General features: G+C 39.9%; 1 protein-coding gene across 17 annotated transcripts in view; it reads right to left on the minus strand.

Annotated features, from left to right (window-relative positions):
* The window catches only part of ASCC1 (activating signal cointegrator 1 complex subunit 1), a 117,794-nt gene that overhangs the window by 22,391 nt on the left and 68,903 nt on the right, over nt 1–26,500 (minus strand). For 13 of the 17 annotated variants that reach the window (XR_011253007.1, XR_011253008.1, XR_011253010.1 and 10 more), the window contains 2 exons: nt 11,955–12,079; nt 6,239–6,324 (listed from right to left, as the gene is read on the minus strand). Coding sequence is in view for 9 of the 17 variants with exons in the window: in XM_069572006.1 (XP_069428107.1) it covers nt 6,239–6,324; nt 11,955–12,079 (211 nt within the window). In the remaining 8 variants the exon portion in view is untranslated. Of the gene's footprint in view, nt 1–255; nt 343–6,238; nt 6,325–11,954; nt 12,080–26,500 lie in introns of all 17 variants that reach the window. The other 4 variants (XR_011253011.1, XR_011253006.1, XR_011253013.1 and 1 more) reach the window with 2 other exon arrangements.

The raw sequence follows: 26,500 nt of genomic DNA on the forward strand, positions 1-26,500 counted from the left end.
CTTACAGAAAGTTACAAAAACTGTAAAAAGAATTCCTGGATACCTTTTATCCTTTTTTTAAAAAAATAATAATAATAACAACTTCAATCAAAGCATTCTTCTGTTGATTTCCTGGTTTTTGTCCTTTGTAATGTGGATACTGCCAACGAATTCTGGACATTCAATTTAAAAAGTGCTGGGGTCTAAGTAGTTTAGTTAATGTTGTCCCTGATTCAGTCACAAGTTGTAGGAAAGAAAAGTGCAATATAAGCTCACTCAACAAAACTGGAATTCACTTGGCTTCTTTAATCTGTAGGTTGATGTCTTTCATCAGCTTTGGTCCATTCTCTCTCTCCTCTCCTTCTGGGATTCAAATTAAATGTGTGTTAGGGCATCTCATTCTCTCCTATATGCCTCTTTTTCTCTTATCTGTAATTTTTACTTTTCCTCTCTGCAAATGTAACATGCTGGATCATACTTTCTGATATAATTTCTAGGTCATTATTTCCCTCTGCAGCCGTATCTAATTTGCTGCCAAATCCATCCACTGAGCTCTTACGTTCACTTACACAGTTTCATAGTTCCAGTATCATAGTTCTAGTATTTCTACTTGGTTCTTTTCCAAAACTGCTACATCACTTTTTCTTTGCAATAGTTTCCAACTACCTGATTAGAAACAAGTTATTTTTAGCCAAAGTCTGATGATAATTTCAGTATTTCATGTCTATGAGTTCTGGATGTCTGCTTGCTCATGGTGGATAATTTCCTCATATGCCTAGTTATTTGTGTGTTGGCCATTTGGGGGGCAAAAATTCTTTGGAAGAATATTTTTAGGCAGAGAGTGATGAGACTTTTTGCAAGATAGTTTTTTTTTTTTTTTTCTTTACTATTGCCAAGTCCCTGGAAATACTACCAGTCCTGGGGCTCTTTCATCCAACTTCAAGACTCCAAGGTCTATTTTCTCCCCTTAAGAATCCTAACAGTTAATTTTTGCACTGTTTGAAGATCCTCTTCATCAGATTTTTTCCGTCATATTTTCTGTCTCTCTCTACATTGTCAGACATTTCCCTGACATTATTTTCTAAACCTTAATTGAATATATACATATGTGGGTATATATGTTATCTCTATGAACTCTTTTCTGACAGAAACCTTTTCTGCAGCATCTCATTTTTATTTTCCAAGTGAAATTCTTCAGAAAGTTGTACACTTGTTCCTCTAACAAGCTGCCTATTTTACATGATTGTCAAGAACAATGTGATTGCTTTCAATGAATGGATAAAATCTACTACAAAATATTAGTGTGTCCAAGCACAGTGAATTTAGTAAGTGTCCATGGTGTATAAGCATGAACAGCTCTAACAGAAAGTGGCATCTGCTTAGTGATTCTACTTAAATAAAATTAAAATTTCAAGTCACAGAAATATCAGATAGCAAAAATGACACCACAGCTGTGGTGGTAATGAGAGATAGCAACTTCTTTCTACATTCAATCTGCTGTTCTTAATACTGATGTAATAGTGCAATGAAACATTTAGTGATAGATTTTCAAGGACAGGCTTTCTGAAAAAGGTAAGTTTGAGGAAAAAGTTCTAAAGACGAACCACAAGACTAAGAAGTAATTTTCAAGAACAGTATGTAATATGGCTTAGTATTGAACTGAATAATAAAAAACACAATATTTTCTTCCTCAGAAATAATATACTTTCTAAATGCTTGTCTTCCTTTGTATATTTTCTGATATAATTTCTTTTAATATATTCTTAAAAAAATCATGACTGAGTTCTCAATCTAATTTCTCTTCCTTTGAAAGAATAAAAATAAATTCCTTTTTTTCAATATACTTCTAGTACTCCAAAACAAAGTAATCATTGAAAGCAAACCTCTTTACTAACAGTGTTTAGGAACTTAATTGTGCCTTTGTTACCTTAAGACAAACAGACCACAGAGTTGGCCAGCAACGGGCATGTGAGGCACATTCTGTTTTTTGACCTTGGTAGTAGTTATACTGTTCACTTTATGATTATTCGTTTAAAAGTACATATATGTTTGTGCACTTTTACCAAGAGAATAAATAGCATGCATTTTTAAACATCTTCCTTATAGAAACTTCCCTAAGTAAAAAAACTAAACAAAGCTCTCATTTAAATGTATTCATTCTACTGTCCTCTTAAATACTTTAAGAGCCAGAGATGGAAAAAGAGCAAAACTGAATGAAATACTTGAGTCACTCTTATTTACATCTTTCAAGAAAACTCTCAATGTAGCTAGCTAGATTTAAAACATTCTCAGGTAAAGTACTATTAAATATTAATATAGTAAAATACTGCCAATTCCCTCTTTCTCTAAATTTAAATATTCTTATATATAAAATGGAAATACATGTGCTTTTTACTTGGTTTATATGCTCTAGGATTTTTAAGTATCTAAAGAAATGGCACTTTTGTCCTTTGCTTTTAGACCTACAGTACATTCTGCTGCTGCTGCTGCTGCTGTTAAGGCACTTCAGTCGTGTCCAACTCTGTGTGACCCCATAGATGGCAGCCCACCAGGTTCCTCTGTCCCTGGGATTCTCCAGGCAAGAACACTGGAGTGGGTTACCATTTCTTTCTCCAATGCATGCATGCGTGCTAAGTCGCTTCCGTCGTGTCCAACTCTGTGCGATCCCATGGACAGCAGCCCACCAGGCTTCTCTGTCCACAAGACTCTCCAGGCAAGAATACTGGAGTGGGTGGCCATTTCCTTCTCCAGCACTTTCTGTTCCTTCCCAAATATATTACTGTGTCTTTATTTGTACTGTGGAGAGTACAAGCTAGGGCTCTAATGTCTCCTCTTCACCTTGCATTTAGAAGCTATGCTTTTAAACAGTTACTACTGCACCCCTATTCAATCTGCTGAAAGCATAGTCTTGGAATACTGATTCAACTGCATAAGGGCATTTAATGGGTCCCCCAAACAAGACTGCCACTAAGACCACTTCTCCCTCCAGAAGCTGGCAGTCAATGACCATCCTACTTCTAGCTAGTGAGGGAGCAGTTATTTCCTGGCAGAATGTTTTTAGGTCAGCACGATTTCTCCATTTACAAGCTTATCAGTGTGTTACAGATAACCAAATCACATCTTTGCTCCTATCTCTTAGATGAGAAATGGAAACTCTGACAGGACACTATCCTATTAATGAGGCCAAGGTCGTCTTCACTCGCATGTACATCTTCCTTTCAGAGCCATCTGTCAGTCTTCCATAAAAAACTACCATTACTAAATACATTGTTTTTCTTGTTTGAAAAACACAAGGGAATGATTCTCTAGTTGTCAGTTCTTTCAAAGTCCTTCTTAGAATAGTAAAATTCTTATTTTGACTAGGAATAATCAGATACTAGTCTATAATAGCTGCAAGAATTCTCAAAAGAGCTATACAAAAGAAAAACATAGCTTCTACCTCCAAAAGTCATTGGAGATCTTTTTTTTTTTTTTCTTATTAAGGCATCCAGAACACATATTGCACTGAGTCAAAAGGACCAATTCTCTTCATGGAGTAGAATAGCAATTGGCTGTTACTCATTAAATTCTTACAGCAATGAGCAATGACTCGCATTCTCGTTTTGTTTCTCTTTGAATAGCAGATGAAGTTGATTTTTTTCCAAGGCTGCTTCCCATCACCAGCATTCCTGATCCTTGACCTGTGTAGCTGTTAATATGCTGCACACATATACTTGGGCTCCTTAACAACCAATGCTGTTAACCTTTCTGTTTACTCCAAGTCAGTTCCTATCTTGTTAGTGAAAGTGATTTTTTTTTCCCTTTCTGAACATAATAATTTTATCTGGTACAAAAACTACATATATAATCCATCGGTTTTTTAAATCTCGATTGTTTTTTTTTGCAAGGGATTCAGGGGCCATGGGTTTTCATATTCTAATTGAGAAAGACTTGTAATTCCAAAAAAGTGCACTGCTACAGCTACTTTATAAATATAGCTATTGCCTCTTATATGTCTGGGGAGCAGTGTTGGATGCTACATTTTATCTTTATTCTCAAAGAAAAGTTAATTCCTTTGATTAAATATAAATGAAAGATTATATTTTCTGGAACTAATGATTAAAAAGTAACGTGTTGTATATTCTATCAAAAGATATTTTGTTACAACTACCTGTGTTCAAAGGACCTGTGTTCAAAGGTACTTCTCTTCCTCCATCTCATAATCTGCTACCATCATTTTATACTGTAATTACCTATTAATCTGCTATATCTCTCAGAGATAGGAAGCTCCTGGAAGGTAGGGACTGTATCATGACTGTTTTATCTGCAGAGCACATGGTCTGACAGATAGCACACAGTCAATAGTTCTGTTGGTCTTAGTATTACATTCACCTCAAAAGCCTAATTGTTAATTAGCCAGTTTTAGACTAACTGGCATACCCACTGCCCCAACATTTATGTCGTCAGATATTATCACATTTCAAACAGAGAGGCCCAATTTCAAGTATCTACTGATCTCTGCCTAAACACTGAGCATCTTTATAAAGAAGGTAGAAAAGCTAATTTGTGAGTTTTAAATATTTTTTTCTGATTTAAACTCTGCTACTATCTAGCAGCAACCTTTGGCAAGTCACTTTAACCATATTGGATCTTGCACCCTTAGAGAGTAAAATGAGGAACTGGATTAAATAGTTTGCAAGAACCTCATTGGGCCCAGTTGTAAAATCCCAATTAGGCATTACACAGTAAGGGTACAACTATTACAGCAAGCTTTGTCAACACTAGAGGGAGCTATGTCCATGTTATCATTGGGGTGGGTTAGAAAGATTCCCAAGTCAAGCATCTTTAAATGGTAAACTGACTTTCCAGAATGAGAGAAGTTAAATACCAAACAAGAGACCCATACTGTTCATACAGCCACTTCTCAGGCTACCTGTGATTACCTTCTTCTTACAGATGTTAAAGTACCTCACCCTCAACTTGCATCAATATACCTTTTGGGCTTAATTGTAATTTCAAAGGAACTAAGTTAGCTTGAGTCATTCCAACAGATGTCTTTCCCCATTCCTCTAGCTTCTTTATCAAATTAACAGCAACAAAAAAAGCAAAATAATGAATGCTATTATTTTAAAAGCCTCAGGAAATGAGCTAGAGGAGGAAAGAGATTCATATCACAATAAAGCTGTGGCCTGGGAAAAAAGTTAACTGCAACTGAATTCATTAGCAAATTGCCACTCAAACTGAAGCTACCAGAGCTACTTTGAAAATAAAACTATTCAAAGAGAGGAAAGGTAAGGAAAAGAAGGAATCAACAAAGCTCTGTAATGTGGAAGCTGGAATGCCTGCCTTAAGAGAATGCTGCCATTGCTCTGCTAGGCTCTGCAATAAGAAGCTTGCAGCTGCTGAAGAGTGATGTCATTAATTAGAGGCAATGGGGTCACATTAGGCATTAGGCAAGAAATCTGTCAAGTGACAAGATAAAGGAATGGAGGAAAAAGAAAAAACATTTCTAAAGCTAGAGCTTGCTCTGAAGTTTTACTATTTACATCTTCTCCCTCCCAGCTCCAAAAAACACCCATGGCCTTGAAAATACATGACCCAAACCATTATAGAACAAGTAAAATGAAGAATCAAAAACCTTTCCTTTGATATCAACTTATGTTTCCCTTTTCCCAGAGGCACAATGGCATGCTAACCTGACAGAGAGGGCTTAAAACTGTGGATGTTACAGAATGTGGTCTGTGGGAGAAAGATAATAGAATCCTGAAGAACTCTTTTCATTTAAATTTCTTAGGTTAATTTAACACTCAGAAGCAAATCCTCAACAGTCAGAAATGGACCACCTACTTTTTAGCACATGGGCTGTTCCTGAGTAAAAATAGATTACACAGGAGCTTTGGAGAGTGATTCTGTGGGTGAAGAGAAAAATCTACTAGAACAAGACAGTTCTTCACTTAAAAAATGCACACTCAGTCCTTCAAGGGTAAAATACAGAGTAAGACTCACAAGGTTAAAAGCAACTTATTCCTATGGATCCAAATAGTATAGTTGTTTCTTAAATCATCAACTTTAAGTACTCTGAGAGACACCAACAGCCTTAACAAGTCAAAAAGATTTCTCTTTTAGGACAATGAAAAAAAATTTAACAGTCCTTTCAGTCAATAATCCTCATGGGAAGTATAAGAAAAATACACTCTACTGTTAAAAGGAAAACTTATTGTCCTCCCTTATTTTAGGACACATGCCAAAGGATTTCCAATTCACTCAGATTTGTACTAACCTTTAAAATGTTTCGGCCATCGAATGATTCTCTTTCCTTGAAGATATATTTGCCATCCGCTGTGTAGAGATTGTACCTGCCTTCAGCTGTAAATATTCCAAAGACAGTGTTAGAACAGAAGTTTGGGTTATTGAGCTGTCTGTTTTCTCTTGGATTTCTACAGGGACAACTAGCAAGATCTTCATGTACTACTTAGAAAGTAACAGAGTGAAAAAGTGAAAGTCGCTGAGTGTCTGGCTCTTTGCAAGTCCATGGTCTATACAGATGGAATTCTCCAGGCCAAAATACTGGAGTGGGTAGCCTTTCCCTTCTCCAGGGTATCTTCCCAACCCAGTGATCAAACCCCAATCTCTCTCATTGCAGGTGGATTCTTTACCAGCTGAGCCACAAGGGAAGCCCAAAAATACTGGAGTGGGTAGCCTATCCCATCTCCGGGGATCTTCCCAACCCAGGAATAGAACCGGGGTCTCCTGCATTGCAGGTGGATTCTTTACCAACTGAGCTATGAGGGAAGCCTGGAAAGTAACATAACAAGGAGGGAAAACATCAGATTATTATAGTCAAGAGACTAGTCTCAGCTCTGTCATCAACTCATTCGGTATATATTTATTCATTCAACATTGTCCAAGTACTCACTGTACATAAACTATATAACAAACCATATTCTTAGGCAAATTATGTCTCTTCAGTTCCTCATTTACAAAGTTAGAAGTTAAGAGTGGGTGATTTCCAAAGATTCCCTGCAGTCTAAAACCCAAGATTCCCTATAAGCTGTACACATTTTTAAATACATAAAAATACATAAAAGTTCATCTATTAACTAGTAAAAAATGCTGATAATCATGGTTTGGGTTGATTTAAGGACTCCCCTGAAATGAGAAAAACCTCTCCAGTTGCAATCAAAGGTATCCCTACATTCTACACAGAAATCCGCAAATCTATGACCTTAGCCTCAAAGCTGTGCTCTAAAACTCCTTGTATTAATTTAGCTTGCTTATCCCAAAAGATGTCCTTCAAATACAGCAGGAAAAAAATGGATATCAAAGAAAAGGATAACTATTATGAAAAAGCAAAACAATGTATTCAATAGCCTTTTCAAAAGAAAATACAAGATAGAGAAGTAGCCAGGGTATATAAAGTTCAAAACATCTTCAATAATTATTTAACTCTCAGAATATTTCCTGAAATACCAACTCTTTCTTGCCCACCAACAGACACTTAAAAGTATCTGTATTTCTACTTGAGTATACTCTTTTATTGTATGTAACTATGGAGATTGCCACATCAGAACTGATGAAATATATTCAAAGAGCTAATCCCAGGAAAATAATATATTTTAGAAAGTCCACTGGAATTATACCTAGGTAACTATAGGACTACTTCTCTAATGAGAACTATTCCCTTATAAAGAGCCCAGTCCCATGTATATTTCACAACTTAAAAACAGGTCCCCTGTTAAAAGAAAATGTGACACTTTACAAAGCAAAATTCATACCAGGTAAATGTCAATTTAAAAAAGCAGTAATGAAATCTGAAAATTGAAATGTTTACTAACAGGTTCAAAATCTATAAGTAAATAGCATTAGCCATGAGGGGAATGTAGATCAAAACCCCAATGAAATACCACTTCACACTCAAGATGATGGCAATAACAAAAAAGACAGATAATAAGTGCAGGTAAAGATGTAGAGAAATTGAAGCCCTCATGTACTGCATCCCTCCTTATTCATGGTTCTTCTTTCCACCTTTTCAGTTACCCATGGTCAACTAAGGTCGGAAAACATTAAATGGAAAATTCCAGAAATAAACAATTTCGAAGTTTTTAATCATGCACCATTCTGAGCAGTGTGATCCATCCCACCCAGGAAGTATCATCACTTTGTCCAACATACCCCCCTCTCTCAGTTATAATGACTGCCAAGGTATTGCACTGCTGGTGTCAAGTCACCCTTATTTTATTTAATCATGGCCTCAAAAAGCAAAAATAGTGATGCTAGCAATTTGGATATGCCAAAGAGAAGACATAAAGTGCTTTCTTTAAGTGAAATGGTGAAAGTTCGTGACTTAATAAGGAAAGAAAAAAATCTTAGCCAAAGTTTGCTAAGATCTACAGTAAGAACAAATCTATCAGTGAAACTGGGATGAAGGAAAAAAAAAATTCATAACTAGTTTTGCTGTCACACCTCAAACTGCAAAAGTTATCGGTGCATGGTAAGTACTTAGTGAAAATGAAAAAGGCATTAAATTTGTACAAGAAGAAACTTTGAGAGAGATAGATAACATTCACATAATTTTTATTATAGTATAGGGTTGCAAAGAGTCGGACACGACTGAGCGACTGAACTGAACTGATATTGTTTAATTCTTCTATTTTACTATTAGCTGTTAATCTCTTACTGCACCTAATTTATGAATTAAACTTTATCATAGGTACTCATGCATAGGAAAAATATAGGATGTCTGGTACATAATTTCAGGTATCCACTGGGGACCTTGGAATGTATCTCTTGCAGATAAGATGGCGGCAGGGGGAGGGCGCTACTGTACTGCTTGTGGGAGTATAAAATGGTACAGCCACTGTGGAAAACAGTCTGGCAGTTACTCAAAAAGTTACAACTTTGCGTTAATCATGACTGCAATTTCACTCTTAAGTATTTACTTAATAGAAATGAGAACATAAAAATACATACATAAATGTGTACAGCAGCATTATTCACAATAGCCCAAAAGTGGAAACAATACAAATGTCCATCAACTGCTGAATGGATAAATAAAATGTGGTATGTCCGTACAATGGGTTATGACTTGGTAATAAAAAGGAATGACACTGTATCATGGATGAACCTTATAAACATTATGCTAAGTGAAAGAAGCCAGTCACAGAAGATCACATATTGCATGACTCTATCAAGATTTATGTGAAAACATCCAGAAAAGGCAAATTCATTGTACAGAAAGTAGACTAGTAGTGCCAAAGACTGAACGGTAAGGGGAAAACGAGGAGTCACTGCCAGTAACTACAAACTTGCTTTCTGGGGTGATGAAAATGTTTCAAAATGCAGTGCGGCAAAGGCTGCATAACTCACTATACTAAAAATTACTGAATTATATACTTTAAATGGATAAACTATATACTATATGAATTATATCTCAATAAAGCTTGTTACATTTAAAATATCTGTCAATAGGAAAGGATAACTAGACTGTCAACAGACTATTTTACTATATGACGCTCTGGTGCCAACTGAATATACATCTGGATCCACACAATTTATAAGAAACAGATTCCTATATAATTTAACTCTTTCATGTTAAGAGGTTAGGTAATAATGGGGCATGAAATAGTTGTAAGAGCTCTGAACTAAGATTTAAAGACAACAATTTATTTTTAAAAAGTCTTAAAATACAATCTAGCATCAAAAAAACAGTAACCCTAGAACTAAGAACTGGATAGCTACGTCTCTCTCAGTCCTACAGCGGCTCTAATCAAACCAAACCAGCTTACAGTTGAGATCTCTGGTATGTATCTGAGAGAAATTAAAAGATGTATTTTGGCAAAAAGGGATAGAAAAACTGTCCTAAACTATAAATCTTAGATAGTTCATGGTTTCTAATGGAGTCCTAATGAAGTTCTCTTCCAATGAAGACTTTCTAAAACCAAGGTCAGTCCTAACAAAGGTAATGAAACCTAAATATGGGGGTTTGGTGGTGGTATATTTTGAACAACAGGCTTTAAAGAAGAAGCTGCACATAACTTGAATTTGTAGCTCCTGTTCAAATAGATGCTGAATGTGCCAGACACTTTTCACTTGGCAGGTCAGGATGGGAAAAAAAATAATCCTTTTTAAAATGCAGATTATTATCCCAAGTAAAGGGTTAAAACAAGGCATTTTTATATGAAGGCTTTTAGATTTAGAAGGGGAAAAAAAACATTAACACAAAGTTTCTCAACCTTGGTGCTACTGACATTCAGGGCTGAAAAATTCTTCATTATGAGGGGCTTGTCCTGGGCACTGGAAAGGGATAAGCAGCATCCCTAACCCTCTATGCATTAGACGCCAGTAGCAGCCCACTCCCATTTCCCTAAATGGGACAACCAAAGTGTCTCCAGAGAATCCAAATGTCCTCTGGGAGGACAAAACTGCCCCTAGTTGAGAATCACTGCTCTAACACTTACTTTTATTAGTTAATCTTCTCTTGTTTCTGGAAAAAAGAAAATAAGCTGCCATGCCAGGAGCCAGCATGAGGAATTCCACCTGTGACAAGGTCATGCGGCAAGAGCTCTGATGGCAAGGCTAATCAGACCTCAGGTTTTCCCGCTGGAATTTCCTGAGCATCCACCCCCTCAAAAAATAAGAATCTGCCTGCTTTTCCACTCTTCTGACATTCTCTGGAAAAAGTCAATTCAGGGCTTTAGTCTTCTGCATTTGAAAGAGTGTTTCAATCCAAAAACTCCTCTGATGGCTTTCTAGCCTGCCTGCAGGACTCGTACAGCTGCGCGTGTGATTGTTTGAGGCCTCCTGACCGCAGGAGGCACAGGAAGCTTAAAACATCCTAGGAATGTAGGGGCTTCCTGGGAGTCAAAATCTTTAGAATAGGACTGATTAAAAGTTTCATTTGTTGAGCCAATACTTGCTGCCAAATTTTCATATCCTTTATTTTTAGATAGAGTTGGTATACAGAAAAACAAGTAGTAGATCTGGTATTAGCAACATTAGATCTTTGAGTTAAGTACCTTCTTTGTTATAACCCACTGTGCCTTTTGTTCTATAGAGATGTAACTTTAGCGCTTTAAGGAGATGCAGATTAAAGAAAAGCACTTAGGGGAAACAAAATTAACATTCATTAAGGAAAAGAGCCAAAAAGTGTTAACAAGCCTCTTGGCCAAAAGATAATGTAAATCACCTGAGACCTTTTGTATACAAACAGATATACAGAAAGAGGCTGCTAACGCTACATAATTTTGTATTACCCATTGATCTCTATGTATAATCTAAAGTATAAAAGGCCTTGAAGGACAATAGCAGGAGAGCCAGTCGCTGGACTGGTCTCCCCCGTGTCTCCTCTTTACTCTAATTTCAAGCTGATCCCTTGGAACGTGGAGGCTCACTATGATTACTTACTTGTCCCGGCTTTTAAGATCTGTGAGAGAGAGAGCCCAAGGCGGGGCACTCTCCGATATTCAAATGGGCGCCGGCGGCCTAACATAGATGGTGCAAGCTCCTTGTCTGGAACTTTATTGGTTTTCCACGTAACCCAAGTTAATCAGCCTCTTCTCTCCACTTAATCTTCCTACTACACTATTGTTTCTCAACCTAATCTTATATTAATAAACAAGTCTTTCCACGCCAACGCCGTCCACCCTTCAAATTCCCTGGATCCACCGAGGCTGGACCCTGGCACTGCCATGCATTCCTTAGGACATAGTTACACTAAAACAATTATTCGCTGTCCACCTAAAATTTACTTAGGAATCCTGCATTTTTATTTGCTACTTCTAGCAACCTTATGTGCAAGAAGAGTATAAGATTTGAGAAGCTATATAGTCCCATGCATGATATGTCCCTGCCCTCTTCCACTGTACTCATCAAAACAAGATAATAGATATAAAAAAGATATGTCAGAGATCCTTTGATAGCCCATTCTCTTCAAACCCCAGGGATATCATTAGACCTTACTGGTCACAAACTGTACTGTGGTTCTTTGGAGCACTTACCATTGGGGTCTTTCCTGAACAGAGTATTCATGACTGTAGCATGGAGTTTCACACTATTCCACTCTTTCACTATTAGTCCAGACGCCTGAAAACGTTCCAGCACTCGATCAACCAATTCCTGCAGCCTGCGGAAATTGAAGAAAAAAGCACAGAAACCTTAGTAAACTCCTGAACCCTGATTACAAATTCAACATTTACAGAGCATCTGCTCTGACCCAATTACTGCACAAGGCCCTCAAAAGAGAGGCTGCAGCCCCTACCATCATGAAATGCACAGCTTTGTGTGGGTAACAGGCCTGCAAACAACCGTAGAACATCATGGTGAATGTTAAGAGAGTGACCAACTGTATTTGGAGGGACCAGGTTTTCACAGGAGGCTTAAGCATGGTCTTGAAGGAACATGGAAGTTTATCATCTTGGAAATCTGGTGCAAGCGGCCAGGTTCAACAGAGAGCTGCCTGAAAGAGCTTTAGAGGTCAATCCAGTCACAGAACCAAAAGCTACCATGACTGATGTATTTCTGCCAGGATCAAGTGAGGTCTGCCACAACTCGAATAAGACATTTGCTCACTGGGAAGGAACATGCACCGTGAAGATACTGGCAGCCCTGGCCACTACCTCAAAGGGGCAGAAGTGTGGTACCAATGAAGACGACTGCAGGAAAATCCACAGGCACCATGACTGATGCTCCAAAGGGACTCCAGCTGGCTCTCAGCACTGGGGCTCTGTCGTGGATGAGTTCTGTCTTGATGATGGCTGTTCATTCCAATACCTCCACCAGAAACGATTTTTGCACAAGAATTTTTCCCTTTGTTCAGGTGTTCTGATCAGCAGCTTAAAGGACTCCCTTTAACACTTCTTATAAGGCTGGTCTAGTGGTGATGAACTCCTTCATTTTTTGTTTGTCTGAAAAACTCTTTATCTCCCCTTCAATTCTGAAGAACTTTGCCAGTTGCGCCACTGAGAAGGGGTCACTATTCCAGCAAGGGCGTGGTGGAGCAGATCTTGGTTGGAGTATTCAGAAAACAGCCACCTTATGTGACCACCCACTTGTCTGATGGTGAAGTTCAGCCTGTGGTTTTCACATATTGTGCCTGAACATCCACCCTGGGCCTGGTGAGGTTCTCTCTGAACACAGGTGTTGACGGGGGGGTCTGCATCAAGTGACAGAACGGCACACCTGGCCATGAGCACAGAGAGCAGCATGTTCCTTTCCACTTTTCCCTTGGGGTTTTTTTTTTGAGATTTGTACTGCACTCTAACTTTCCTGGCTCAAAATCTTTCATTCGTCACCAGTGTACTAATGAACAACAGATTTCACTTTTTTTAGCTTTTACATGTTAGGTGTACATACTAGTAATGCTCTTTGTATCACACACCACCTCTTTTCCCAGATGCAAGTGGCCCTGAGACATCTGGAGGGTTTGTGAATCTTCCACTGTTTCCTGGGCCACGTGTGTGTGCTCACTCATGTCCAATTCTTTGCGACCCCATGGACTTTAGGCCACCAGGCTCCTCTGTCCCCATGGACTGCAGGCCACCAGGCCACCTTGCTCCTCAGGCAAGAATACTAGAGTGGGTTGCCATTTCCTACTCTAGGGGATCTTCCAGACCCAAAGATTGAACCTGAGTCTCTTGCGTCTCCTACACTGGTAGGTGGATTATCTACCACTGTGCCACCTGGGATGCACATGGCCTGTGGTAAAACACTGTGGCCCAGTGAGTGGCTTCTCTCTGAGGAGGCTGGATGGGTCTGTTTTATGTGAGATGTGGGTCAAGCTCACCTTGCATGGCCCATTTGTGGGAGTTTTCCTGAGGACATGGGGCAGAATCTCTGGTTGCAACAGCTGAGTTGCCCAATGCCTATATCCACAAGTTCAGCAGCCTCTGGTACCCCTATTTCTCAGTTACAGAACGTGGGCAAAACAACCATTTTCTGCTTGCACTCATACGCTGAAGCAAGAGGGGGTTATCCTCCCGTAGAGATTAACTCAGAAGCACAAAGAATTCTTTTCCCTTTCATGTTTTTCAGGCTCCAAAGTTCCAAATTAATATTTTTATAATTCTAACTTCTTTATCTTAATTGTTTTTATTAAATGTCATCTACTAACCAAAAATATTTAAACATGAGTAAGCCACCTGATACAAAGAGCTGACTCATTAGAAAAGACCCTGATGCTGGGAAAGATTGAAGGCAGGGGGAGAACGGGATGACAGAGGATGAGATGGCTGAATGGCATCACCAACTCAATGGACACAAGTTTGAGCAAGCTCCGGGAGATGCTGAAGGACAGGGAAGCCTGGCGTGCTGCCGTCCACGGAGTCTTAAAGGGTCAGATATGACTGAACAACTGAACAACAACAACAAGCTATAATTAATAATAATAAAATAAATATCCATACCCTCACCACTGACCTCCAGAAACAGAACACAGGGCTGGGACGAGAGTGAGGCAAGTGAGATACTTGCCTGAGGCACACAATTTAAGGATGTGCCAAAAAATGCAGTAATCACAAGAGCTAATTTTTTTTTTATAAAAGAGATAAATAAGGCTTTAATGAAATATTTTTAAAACTCAAAACTAATGCAAAAAAACTCATGATGAACAAAATACCACATTTCTGAATGAAGGCAGGATCAGTATTACTGAGTTTTCCTTTTGCCTCAGTACAGTTTGGCATAGGACATACCAGAACCCAAGGATGCTTCCTGCTCTGCAGACCCCGTGACTCCCTGCCGCCTGCCACAGCATTTGCTGGGGCGGCCTCACATCCTCATACTCCTCGACATGCACACTTTCCTAGCAGGCCTCCTCCACTGAGCAGCTTCCAACTGCCGCCTCTGTGCCTTCTGTTACCTGGGCCCCACTCACCCACTTCCTCTTCCCTCCATCTATACAGATTTTAGTATCCTTCCAAGCCCAGTTAAAATCCCACTTTTCCACGAAGTCTTTCTAAGTACCTAACACAACCACCCCTCAGTATCCATGAGCAAAGAGTCTGCTCTTCTCTGAAATGCTACCCCACTAAGTAGGCTCTACTTAATCTTCCCAAGGATAGTCCCTTAATGTTTCATGCTTGTCTGTCTTGTCTCCCCACTGGACTGTCTGCTCCTCAACAGCATATCTGTCTTGTATCTGCCAGTGAAGAATCAAAGCTACTCCATTTTGTAAGGTTCCGGGAAAAGAGCCTTTGGAAATCCCCTGACCTCACCCCACCACCTGCGAACCAATCAGAACCCTTGGCCAGCCCGGGGAAATTCGAGTCAAGCCCGGGAAAGGAGAACCAATCAGAACTCAACACCTAACCCTTCACCAGAAGGTGACCAATCAGACCCGGAGACTCCCGTTTTTTGAATTTTTCCCGCGATAATACCCTATATAAGCAATGTAACCCAGAGATCAGGGCTCCTCCCTATAGCTGCTGCGTCGGTATCGGTGGGAGCCCCAACTCCAGCTTGGTAATAAAAACTCTCTTGCTTTTGCATCGGATATCGGCTCCCTGGTGGTCATTGGGAGATTTCGCGACTTGGGCATAACATTTGGGGGCTCCTCTGGGATCTCCCACCGGCTCCATGGGAAGACTGATCCAGAGAGTCATCTGCAGCCGGTAAGCTTTTTTCTGTCTTTCTTTTCACTCCTGGTAGGGCCTGGTATCTGAGACCGGTATATGACTCAGGTGGACGCGCCGGAGAGTCACCGGTGGGGGTCGTTGGGAGACCTCCCCGACCCCGGCGTGGGGGGACGGAGTGCCCCTGTTCTCTGTAGACGATAGCAGGTCGCTCCCGCTGAAGGACCGGAGGCCGTCGTCGTTGGGTTTTAGCTCCAGATTCCCGGAGGTGTATTTCTCCTGTCTCTCTTGCTGTTTGTGTGGCTGTTCGTATTGTCTGTGTTAATTTACCAACATCTGACTGATCCAGGGACGATGGGGCAACACCATTCTAGCCCCACACCTCTATCCTTGGTTACTGATAATTTTAAGGAGGTCAAGATGCGTACTCATGACCTCAGTGTAGAAATTAAAAGAAATAAATAAATCACTTTTTGCAGCGAAGAACGGCGACCTTCCATGTAGGCTGGCCCTCAGAAGGCACCTCTGACTTGGGAACTTTACACCGGGTTCTGACCGCGGATCGGACACCCTGACCAAGTTCCCTTTGTCAGCACATGTGTCTCCTCGGACAATTCATTTCCGAGTGTTAGACAAGAGCCCAGTTTCGGGTCCTGGAAGGGGTCCCTCTTCCTGCAACAAATGGCGACTCTGGCGGGGACTCTTCTTCGCCGAGACTGACATCCTGACCACTCGGGGTACTCAGGGGCCAGCTTGCCTGCCAATGGACCAGACCCAGCGGCCGCAACTGGGACCCTTTTGTCCCTGGTCTCCTCCTGACGTGGACAACTGGCCAGAGTGCCCCGACCGGTAAGGAACAAGAGACTTTATTGATCTCTCTCCCCTTCCCTCTCTGTCTCCTCTCCTTAACCCTTCCTATCCTTCCCTGTTTTTCTAGTCCCCCAGTCCTGGACGCAGGAATCTGGTCAAAGGGCCCTCAGCCTGAGCTGAGGATTGGAGACTGATCACCTCCTCTTGGCAGAGAACTCGAATTCTGGTTCTGATTTCTGGTAGGGCCGAGTTCCAGTCCTCCCTTCTCTGGAGGCCCAGGGAAAAGTCCCGTAATGCCTGGGTATCTGTAGGTGGCAGGAGACGTCTGTAAGGCCACCCCTTTTGCCCCCCCTCTCCTGCCTCCTCTCCCTTCTTTTTCAACCTGGCTTCCTTTCCTTCCTTGAAATCTTTGATGTAAGTATTTGGATCTGAAGTTCTGTGTCTCTATAGGAGGTTTTCTGAGAGACTGTATTTTTGTATTTAATGGCTTCTCTGGTGGAGCCGAGGTTAAAGCGTCTGCCTGCAATATGGGAGACCTGGGTTCGATCCCTGGGTCGAGAAGATCCCTGGAAAAGGAAATTTTGCTTTGTCTGGCAACCATGTGGTTTAGACCTGTCGCCATTTTGTTAAAACTTGATTTTCTTTCCCTGTGCCTTGAGACCAGGGCTCTCAGGAACACTTATCTAGACCATCTCTAACTCCTGACACTGAGGAAAAAAAAAAAAAAGACTTAAAGCTAGATCTTACACTGTGTCTATCTAAATATGTCTTGGTAATATTTTTGTATATGATCTCTATTTATTTGGCTTAAAAAAAGGTAAGCGCTTACAAATCAAGTAATTCTAAATTAAACAATAAATTCCAGGTTTATGTGAACTGGGAAATATTCAGTGTTAAATACCTGATATTAATGTTTGTTTGTTGACCTATTTAATATAGACATGTCTTAGAGTACTTAACGTTAAGTAAAATATTTTCATTGTACCTAGGTTTAATATGAGTTAAATATTATATCTGTTACAAGTTTGTCAACAAGAAAATTACCTCAAGTAAGAAAAACTTCTAAAAAATATAAATGAGATATGAGCATTTAGATAAACTCTATTAAGAATAATTATGCTTTAGGAATGTCTGTCTGAAATAGTCTGTCCAAATTGGGGTAACTTGAATTGGGTTGTGCTAAACTAAGTGATGGAAGTTCACTGACTAGCTAGCTCATTTCCAAATAGAGTAAAATTTTGAAACATTCACTACTGAACATTAGTTTCCTCTTACAAAGAAGCTAAAGAAATTTGGGACTGTTAATGACTAAAAATAACCTGGCGCAAAAACCTGAATTTGGCTTTTCTCTCTGTTAAAAGGACACACTTTCTTTAGATGTTGAACTGCATTTGACAATAGATTTAAGTTCATTTGCTTCTTAAATGGTCTGTTCTGTATTTGCTTCTGAAATCCCATATTGTTACTTTGGCTGAGTGAATAGCTATTGTTTCACAGTGACCTATAGTCCCATCTGACTGAGTGCTCGAAACCTTTCTGATACTTGTTGACAAAACTTCCTAAATCATTCTATGAAGCACTTTTGGCTTCTAGCTAACTTTGGGGTGCTTCAGAGGGCCCCTGAAGCATCCCAAAGATATATTAAACTGTGTTTATTTGGTTGGTTAAATTACATTAAAAAAAGATTATCAAATGAGTAATAAATCTGCTCATATTATAATGTAGGGTAAAGTTACTAATACAGATATCCTAAAAATTATATGGAGTTTTTAACATTCTGATATGTCCTGGTATTTTAATGAAAAACCTGATGACTTCACAAAAGTTAGCAAAAGGACTAAATGAACCAGTGAATATGCTTATAACTTTTATGGTTTCTATCTGAAAAATTATGGGGTTGAATCTTATGTTTTCAGGGAGTAGCGGAAATCTTCCTCTCAAACTAATTATGACAATACTTTGGTAAAATTAAACGTTATAAACAAAACAATTATATTTTCTATCTGACTGCTCCAAAAATTAGAAGTTCTTAGGTTTGCAGTAAGTTTATCAAATGAGTTAGGAAGGTTTTCTAATGGATACAAAAATCTCAAGAAATTTTTGAGACCTTAAAAGGGAAAAATTCACCTAGATTTGTTAGGCAAAATCTGTGATAAGCCTTTGGTGTGAGTTTCCCAGCCCTGTTTTATTTTAAAAGTTCAATCTGAGACTCTATAAATGTTTCAGCAAAATAAAAAGCCTATAATCAATTATGGTTATAAAAATCATCAGACCAAAATCAGTGAGAACAGACCTATTTTGCAAACAAACTAGCCTTAATTTGGTTATATTTAATAAAAATAAGGGTAACTTTAAGGAAAAAAAGATATTTCGAAATGTTAAATACCAGTTTGTTAATGGAGGTCTGCATCTAGTAAGACTCATCTCTTAGATAGTTCTTTAGTGTTATGTAATGTTAATGTAAAATTTAATTGAATTCTTGAAGAACACCCTAAGTTTGTTTCTGAAGCTTATCTCAGTAATCTATCTTTGGATGAAGATCAGATGCCTCCTGACCTGCAACCAGGACTGGAAAAAGACATAATTTAAGAGACTGTCGTCTCCAACATGGATGGAAGGACTTTTTTTAACAGGAGAAACTACACTACACCAGGATGAGAAGATGACGACATCAAGGTAGACAGCTTCCCTGAGATGCTGGACCTGATTCGTATGATCATTTATGTTTTCTTGACTTCTTAGACCTTTGCATATAAGTCAAATGCTTTTCTATCATAGGCCTGATCCTATGCTAGTTTCAAAATCAATCCAATTGTTGGGTTTGTGGCCAATTACCTGTGTCTAGTTCTGGATTACCTTGGTAAATTTCTCTATTACCAGACTCTAACTGGTTGGCCCTGAGAAAATTTACTTAAAAAATTAAATCAAACTAAAGATAATCAGTCTAGTGACACTAGAAAACTGGGCTATGTTCCTTATAGATGGTGCCAATATATAATTTCCCTGGAAGATAAAGATTCTACAGGGCAGACTAAGTCAGATAACCTGAAGATATACTGGGCTACATCTAATGGAAGTTCTTAACATAAGTCTTACTTGTGACTTTACTAATACTGCTGGCTATGTTATTTGTATTTCACCAGTTTTACAAAATTGCTGTTTCTTACACTGTATGTGTGTGAGGCCTCTAATAGAATAATATATAGTCCCGTATGAGATCAATGATGGTAACAGTGTAACTCTAGATATGGCAAGAAGCAACAAGAGGGAATATTCTCCTGGACCAAAAAGCTAGCAAGACAGGTGGTCCAGAGAATTTTAGATACTGTTTCATGGCCTAGTCCAGTAACAGCACATTGAGTGGCCTGTTTACCAGAGAATGGACACTCTCAGCACCATGGGATAAAATGGTCATGAACTGCCCCCCTCATAATCATGGTCAAGTTTATGAGCAAAAACGGGCTCTGCCAACTGAAGACTGACACTCGCCATCTGCATCTACGAAGATTAAATCATGGCCACTGCAACTGCTGACTTTCAATGCCCCTGAAAGGAGTTCAGGGTGAAAATCAGGAATGAGGCACTCTGTGCTCTGGGAAAAACTGGCAGAACAGGCCTTCAGATAGTTAGATCTTTTCAGGAAAAGATTTTATGAGTCCCAATTCCTGCATCTTCTCATACCTAGAGAAACTGACGTCATTAACAGTGAAATCTGCTTTGGCTATTAAGGAAAAGTTTACAATTAAAAGTCAAAATAGAGTAGCTATGGTTCAGATAATCCTGGGAAATAACTAGGTGATGCTATGAGTGTACTTTCAGATTAGACCTTGTGTTGCTAAACCCTTGAGTTTTCTGAGTCGTGTCAGGCTTGGATGCCAAAACAATGTCTGCTGGAAGCTACTAACCTGACTTTTTATAAAACTAGGCAACTGGCTACATGGCTACAAGTCTCCCTGAAGTGCCAGGTCCAGACTGGGTTTCAGACCTATTCTTCTAAAAAGAAATGAGATTAAGATTTTAATCATACAAGACTCAGATCTAAAATTTGGAACTCAGAAATACTTCAATTCAGTGTCTATACTCCAAGCTGGGGCAGTCCTATGCCCCATTTTGACAGGAAGTTATCACAGTCACAGTTGCCTAGTTCCCTAAAATTAAAACTGAGCGGGACTCTGGGGCTCTGGAGTGCAGATCTGTTCTGTGTTCTCCATTTCTTATCTGTAGGACATAGACTTTGTTCAGCCTCCTTGGCCTTCGCTGAATTCCAAAGCATGGATTCAAACAATTGCTAAGCAGGGAAGGGAGGGTCTACAAAAACAGAAACAATCAAAGGCTGGTACAGCCTCCAGACAGAGTCCTGGTTCCTACTCAAAGAAACATGCATAACAATGTCTTTGAGCCCCCATTCAGGTGGAAGATGGTAACTTCAGACTGAACACAAGATTCCTAGAGCACAGCTCTGTTGCCTCACCACCAACCCATCAGAAGGGGTCACAAAGCCTGCAACCCTCACCCCAAATGTTGCCTTCTGTTTCCGGGGACCAGAGATGACCATCCTGTTAGGTCTCCTGTTTGGCCCTTGTCTATTTCATCTCTGAGAGGGGCCAACTAAATTGCTGTTACTACAAGGGTAGAAGCTGGTTTCAGATGTGGAAAACCCCAACTTAGATCAGGTAGGGAGAGACTTCTGCTCTATTAGGCAGGCCTACGCCCATGCACAGCAGGAAGAAGTTACAGAAAAAAGAGACCTCTGCCCCAATTCCCAAAAAGTATCTTGAGTATGAAGTCTCTCAGAGGGCCTATGTGCTGTGTTAGGGGAAGAACGTTGTTTTTATGTGAATCACTCAGGTAGTCAAGGAGTCCCTGGCCAAGATAAGAAAAGGGCTGAGTTAAAAAAAAAAAAGAGAGAGAGAGAGAAATGTCTCAAAATTGGTTTGAATCCTGGTTCAACTCATTCCCCTGGTTCACAACTCTCATATCCTCCTTGGTGGGGCCCCTGATTATCTTGTTACTGCTACTCACCCTCAGGCCATGCTTACTAAACTAACTAGTGGCCTTCATTAAAAACTGCATCAACACGGTGCAGCTCATGGTACTCAGATCCCAATATGCGGCCCTACCAACGGTCCCCTTAGCAGGAGACAATATAGAGCTGACCTCAGGCCCATGATTGGGTCTGTTCCTGAATCCTAGAGAAGGGGGGAATGAAGAATCAAAGCTACTCCATTTTGTAAGGTTCGGGAAAAGAGCTTTTGGAAATCCCCTGACCTCACCCCACCACCTGCGAACCAATCAGAACTCAACACCTAACCCTTCACCAGAAGGTGACCAATCAGACCTGGAGACTCCCGTTTTTTGAATTTTTCGCGCGATAATACCCTATATAAGCAATGTAACCCAGAGATCAGGGCTCCTCCCTATAGCTGCTGCATCGGTATCGGTGGGAGCCCCAACTCGAGCTTGGTAATAAAAACTCTCTTGCTTTTGCATCGGATATCGGCTCCCTGGTGGTCATTGGGAGATTTCGAGACTTGGGCATAACACAAGAGCACCACTGTACTACACTTTCTGTAACTACTTGCTATGATTGGTTAACTCATGCATTTGACTGATTAAGAACTGAGAACTGAACGTTAAAAAATAAAATAAGTATGGTCTTGAAAGATCATTAAAGGTTTGCAGATGAAACCAGGGAAGGAAGGACACATTAAGCAGGAGAAATAGCGTGCAAAGATGCCAAGGCATGCAAGACCACAGCTTACATTGAAAACTACTAATTACATAATATAACTGTAACAAGTGAGAGAAAAAGGACAGTGGAGATGAACTGAATGTAAGCAAGTGGTTGGAGAATGGGAAGCCACGGAAATTTTTTAAAAGGGAATGATGCTGTCAGATGTCCATTCATTAATCTCACACTGTGGAAGACTGGAAAATGCTTCAGAAGGGAAGGGACCAATGGTACCGAGGTCAGCTAGGTGGTATTAATAATAGAAATAATCACAAACATGATGTGTCAGGCACTATTCTAAGCACTCTGTATCTCTTAAATCATTTAATCTTCATGATAAATTATCTCTGTTTTACCAATGAGGAAACTGAGGCATAGAGAAGTTTTAAAATTTGGCCAAAGTCACATAACTAATAAGTGATATATCCAAAATGAGAACCCATGCAGTCTGGCTTCAGAGGACCACACTATAAAGGAGAAAGGAAGGAACATCTAAACCATGGCAGGGACAGGGAGAACAGAGACAGGGTCATGTATTAATACTCAAAAGAGCTTGTGAGAGAGAAGCTGGGACCCGCAGACACGACAGTGTCACAGCAGAGGAGGCAGCAGAGAGCCACTCCCCAGAGCACACCTTACATGAATAACTGGGTGTGTCGCTGACCAAGGTGGGAAGTGGTGGAGAGAGGGTTGACAGTGTGTACACTTCTGCATGCGTGGCACTGCGTATCTAGTGGGACATGTCCAGGAGAGAGATGGAAATAACAAGCCTGAGGCTCAAGAGAAAAATCTGGGCCAAAGACAGACTTGGGAGTCATCAGTGCAAAAACAGTAGTTAAAAGTGTGGGAAAGATGCAACCACAGGGTGAGGAGGAGTCAGAGCAAGAAGATAACTAAGAACAGAGACCTTATGGGACATTCCTATGTAAGGGGCCGAAAGGAACCCGCAAGGACAATCAATAAGGATGATTAGAAAATTACTGGAATTTTAGCAAAATTGCAGGATACAAAAACAATACACAGAAATTACTTGCATTTCTATATACTAACAGTGAAAAACCAGAAAGAGAAATTAAGGAATCAATTCCATTCACGTTTGCAACAAAAAGAATTAAATATCTAGGAATAAACTTACCTAAGGAGACAAAAAGAACTATACACAGAAAATTATAAGACAATGATGAAAGAAATCAAAGATGACATAAACAGAGAGATATTCCATGTTCATGGGTACGAAGAATCAATACTGTGAAAATGACTATACTACCAAATGCAATCTACAGATTCAGTGTGATCCCTAGCAAATTATCACTGGCATTTTTCAAAGAACTAGAACAAAAAATTTCACAGTTCATATGGAAACACAAAAGACCCTGAATAGCCAAAGCAGTCTTGAGAAAGAAGAATGGAGCTGGAGGAATCAACCTTCCTGACTTCAGATTATACTACAAAGCTACAGTCATCAAGACAGTATGGTACTGGCACAAAAACAGAGATATAGACCAATGGAACAAGATAGAAAGCCCAGAAATGAATCCATGCACCCATGGGTGCCGGGGGCCAGCGTGAGGAATTCCGCCCATGGCAAAGGTCATGAGGAATGAGGCTTGGCATACGCAAAGGCGTGATCAAGCCTCAGGAAACCCCCTGTTCCCGAGCATCAACCCCAAAACCAGAGTCTGTTTTATGCTCTCACCTACACCTCTGACTTTACAGGGGCCTCTCCCCCATAACCGTTTCTCTCGGAGAAGGAGTAAACGTGCAGCTCCAAGGCAATAAAAATTCTTGGGCGTGACAAGAGTGTTTCAGCTTACGGACTCCTCTGAAGGTTATCTAGCCCACCTGTATAGGTTTGTCTGGCCACAGGTGATTGTTTACAGCCTCCCAATCTGAGAGGCACGAGATGTTTTAGACTTATTAAAGGCGAATTCTTTTGGGGAGTTAGAAATTATTAGTATAGTTGGTTAGGAATTATATTGGTGAAGGGTTTTTTCATTTGTTGTGTCAATAATTGCTACTAATTCCCTGCTCTGGGTGGGACAAGGATGTCTCAGGTCAAACCTCTCTGCTGACAGACTAGCTTGTGTGACAGGATTATCCTTACTGCCGCCACTAGGCACATGATTGTTTACTACCTCTCAACCATAAACAGCACAGAGAGTTTTGGAGTATTTTGAGAGTCTTAATTAGCATAGGACTTTTTCTTCTTGTTGAGTCAATGATCGCCGCCAGGCCTCTATATCCTTAGGCACCTGGGAATATATTAATCAATATATTTGGAATATAGCAAAGGAAATATAGTAGCTTTTGATGTTAGCAATACTAGACTTTTTGAGTTAATGGATTTTCTCTTTTGTAATAGATCACTGTACTTTGTTATAAATCACTGCGTCCTTGCTATGTAAGAATGTAACTTTATCATATCTTAAGACTAAATAGATCTTAAGGGGAGCATTGGTGAAAGGATTTTCATTTGTTGGGCTGATGTTTGCTGCTAAATCTCCATGTTCCCACTCTTATAATGAATATAACTAACATATAGGAGAAATAAGTGTTAACCTTTAAGACTAATCATGTTAACCTTGGGTTGAATAAATTCCTTTCTTGATTGTAACTCACTACACCCTCACCCTATAGGAATGTAACTTTATTTGGAGGGTGGTGCCTGGTTTAAGAAAAAACACCCTTGGAAGAAATAAGTTTTTTTGGTTATCAGAAAGAAAGGATCATAAAATGTAAGCAGGTCTCACTCATGGCCAGAAGATGATGTAATATCCCTAAGACCTTTTTTTTTTATACATTTATGTGAAGCACCTGATTTTGACAAAGGTCAGGACTGCTGACCCCCACGTGACTCTGTATTCATCCCTATGTGTAACAAAAGGTATATAAGCAAACCCCAAAATAAAGAAATCGGATCAGTTTCCAGAAAGACTGATTCCCCCATGTCGCTTCTTTCTTGCTCCCGTTTTTCTGGCTGAATTCCCATCTGGAGCATGGATGCTATTCCACGTAATCCAAGTTATTCAGCCTCCTTTTCTCCACTGATCTTCCTACTACACTATCCATTTCTAATCTCTCTATATCTGTGATTAAATATGTATTTTTCCAAAGACACCGACTCCGTCCCCACCTTCGAATCACCCTGGATCCACCGGGGCTGGACCCCGGCACATGGGTACCTTATTTTTGACAAAGGAGACACGAATATACAATGGGGCAAAGACAGCCTCTTCAATAAATGGTGCTGGGAAAACGGGACAGCTACATATAAAAGAATGAAATTAGAACACTTCCTAACACCATACACAAAGATAAACACAAAATGGATTAAAGACCTAAATGTAAGACCAGAAACTATAAAACTCTGAGAGGAAAACATAGACAGAACACTCGATGTCATAAATCAAAGCAAGATCCTCTATGACCCACCTCCTAGAGGAATGGAAATAAAAACAAAAGTAAACAAGCAGGACCTGATTAAACTCAAAAGCTTTTGCACAGCAAAGGAAACTATAAGCAAGGTGAAAAGAGAACCCTCAGAATGGGAGAAAAAATAGCAAATGAAACAACTGACAAAGGATTAACTTCCAAAATATACAAGCACCTCATACAACTCAATGCCAGAAAAACAAGCCAATCAAAAAATGGGAAAAAGACCTAAACAGACATTTCTTCAAGAAGACATACAGATGGCTAACAACCACATGAAAAGATGCTCAGCATCGCTCATTATTCAGTTCAGTTCAGTCGCTCAGTCGTGTCCGACTCTCTGCGACCCCATGAATCGCAGGACGCCCACCATTAGAGAAAGACAAATCAAAACTACAGTGAGATATCACCTCACACCAGTCTGAATGGCCATCATCAAAAAGTCTACAAACAGTAAATGCTGGAGAGGGTCTGGAGAAAAGGGAACATTCTTGCACTGTTGGTGGGAATGTAGATTGATACAGTCACTATGGAAGATGCTATGGAGATTCCTTAAAAAACTAGGAATAAAGCCACCACATGACCCAGCAATCCCACTCCTAAGCATGTATCCTGAGGAAACCAAAACTGAAAAAGACACGTGTATCCCATTGTTCAGTGAAGCACTATTTACAACAGCTGGAACATGGAAGCAACCTAGATGTCCACTGACAGATGAATGCATAAAGAAGTTGTGGTACATAAACACAATGGAATATTACTCAGCCACAAAAAGGAACACATTTCAGTCAGTTCTAATGAGGTAGATGAACCTAGAGCCTATTATACAGAGTGAAGTGAGTCAGAAAGAGAACAATAAATATCATATTCTAATACATATATACAAAATCTAGAAAAATGGTACTGAAGAATTTATTTGCAGGGCAGCAATGGAAACAGACATGCAGAACAGACTGATGGACATGGGGAGAGGGGAGGAGAGGGTGAGATGTCTGGAGAGAGT

This window comes from Ovis canadensis, chromosome 25, assembly GCF_042477335.2.
Source record: "Ovis canadensis isolate MfBH-ARS-UI-01 breed Bighorn chromosome 25, ARS-UI_OviCan_v2, whole genome shotgun sequence".
Lineage (NCBI taxonomy): Eukaryota > Metazoa > Chordata > Mammalia > Artiodactyla > Bovidae > Ovis > Ovis canadensis.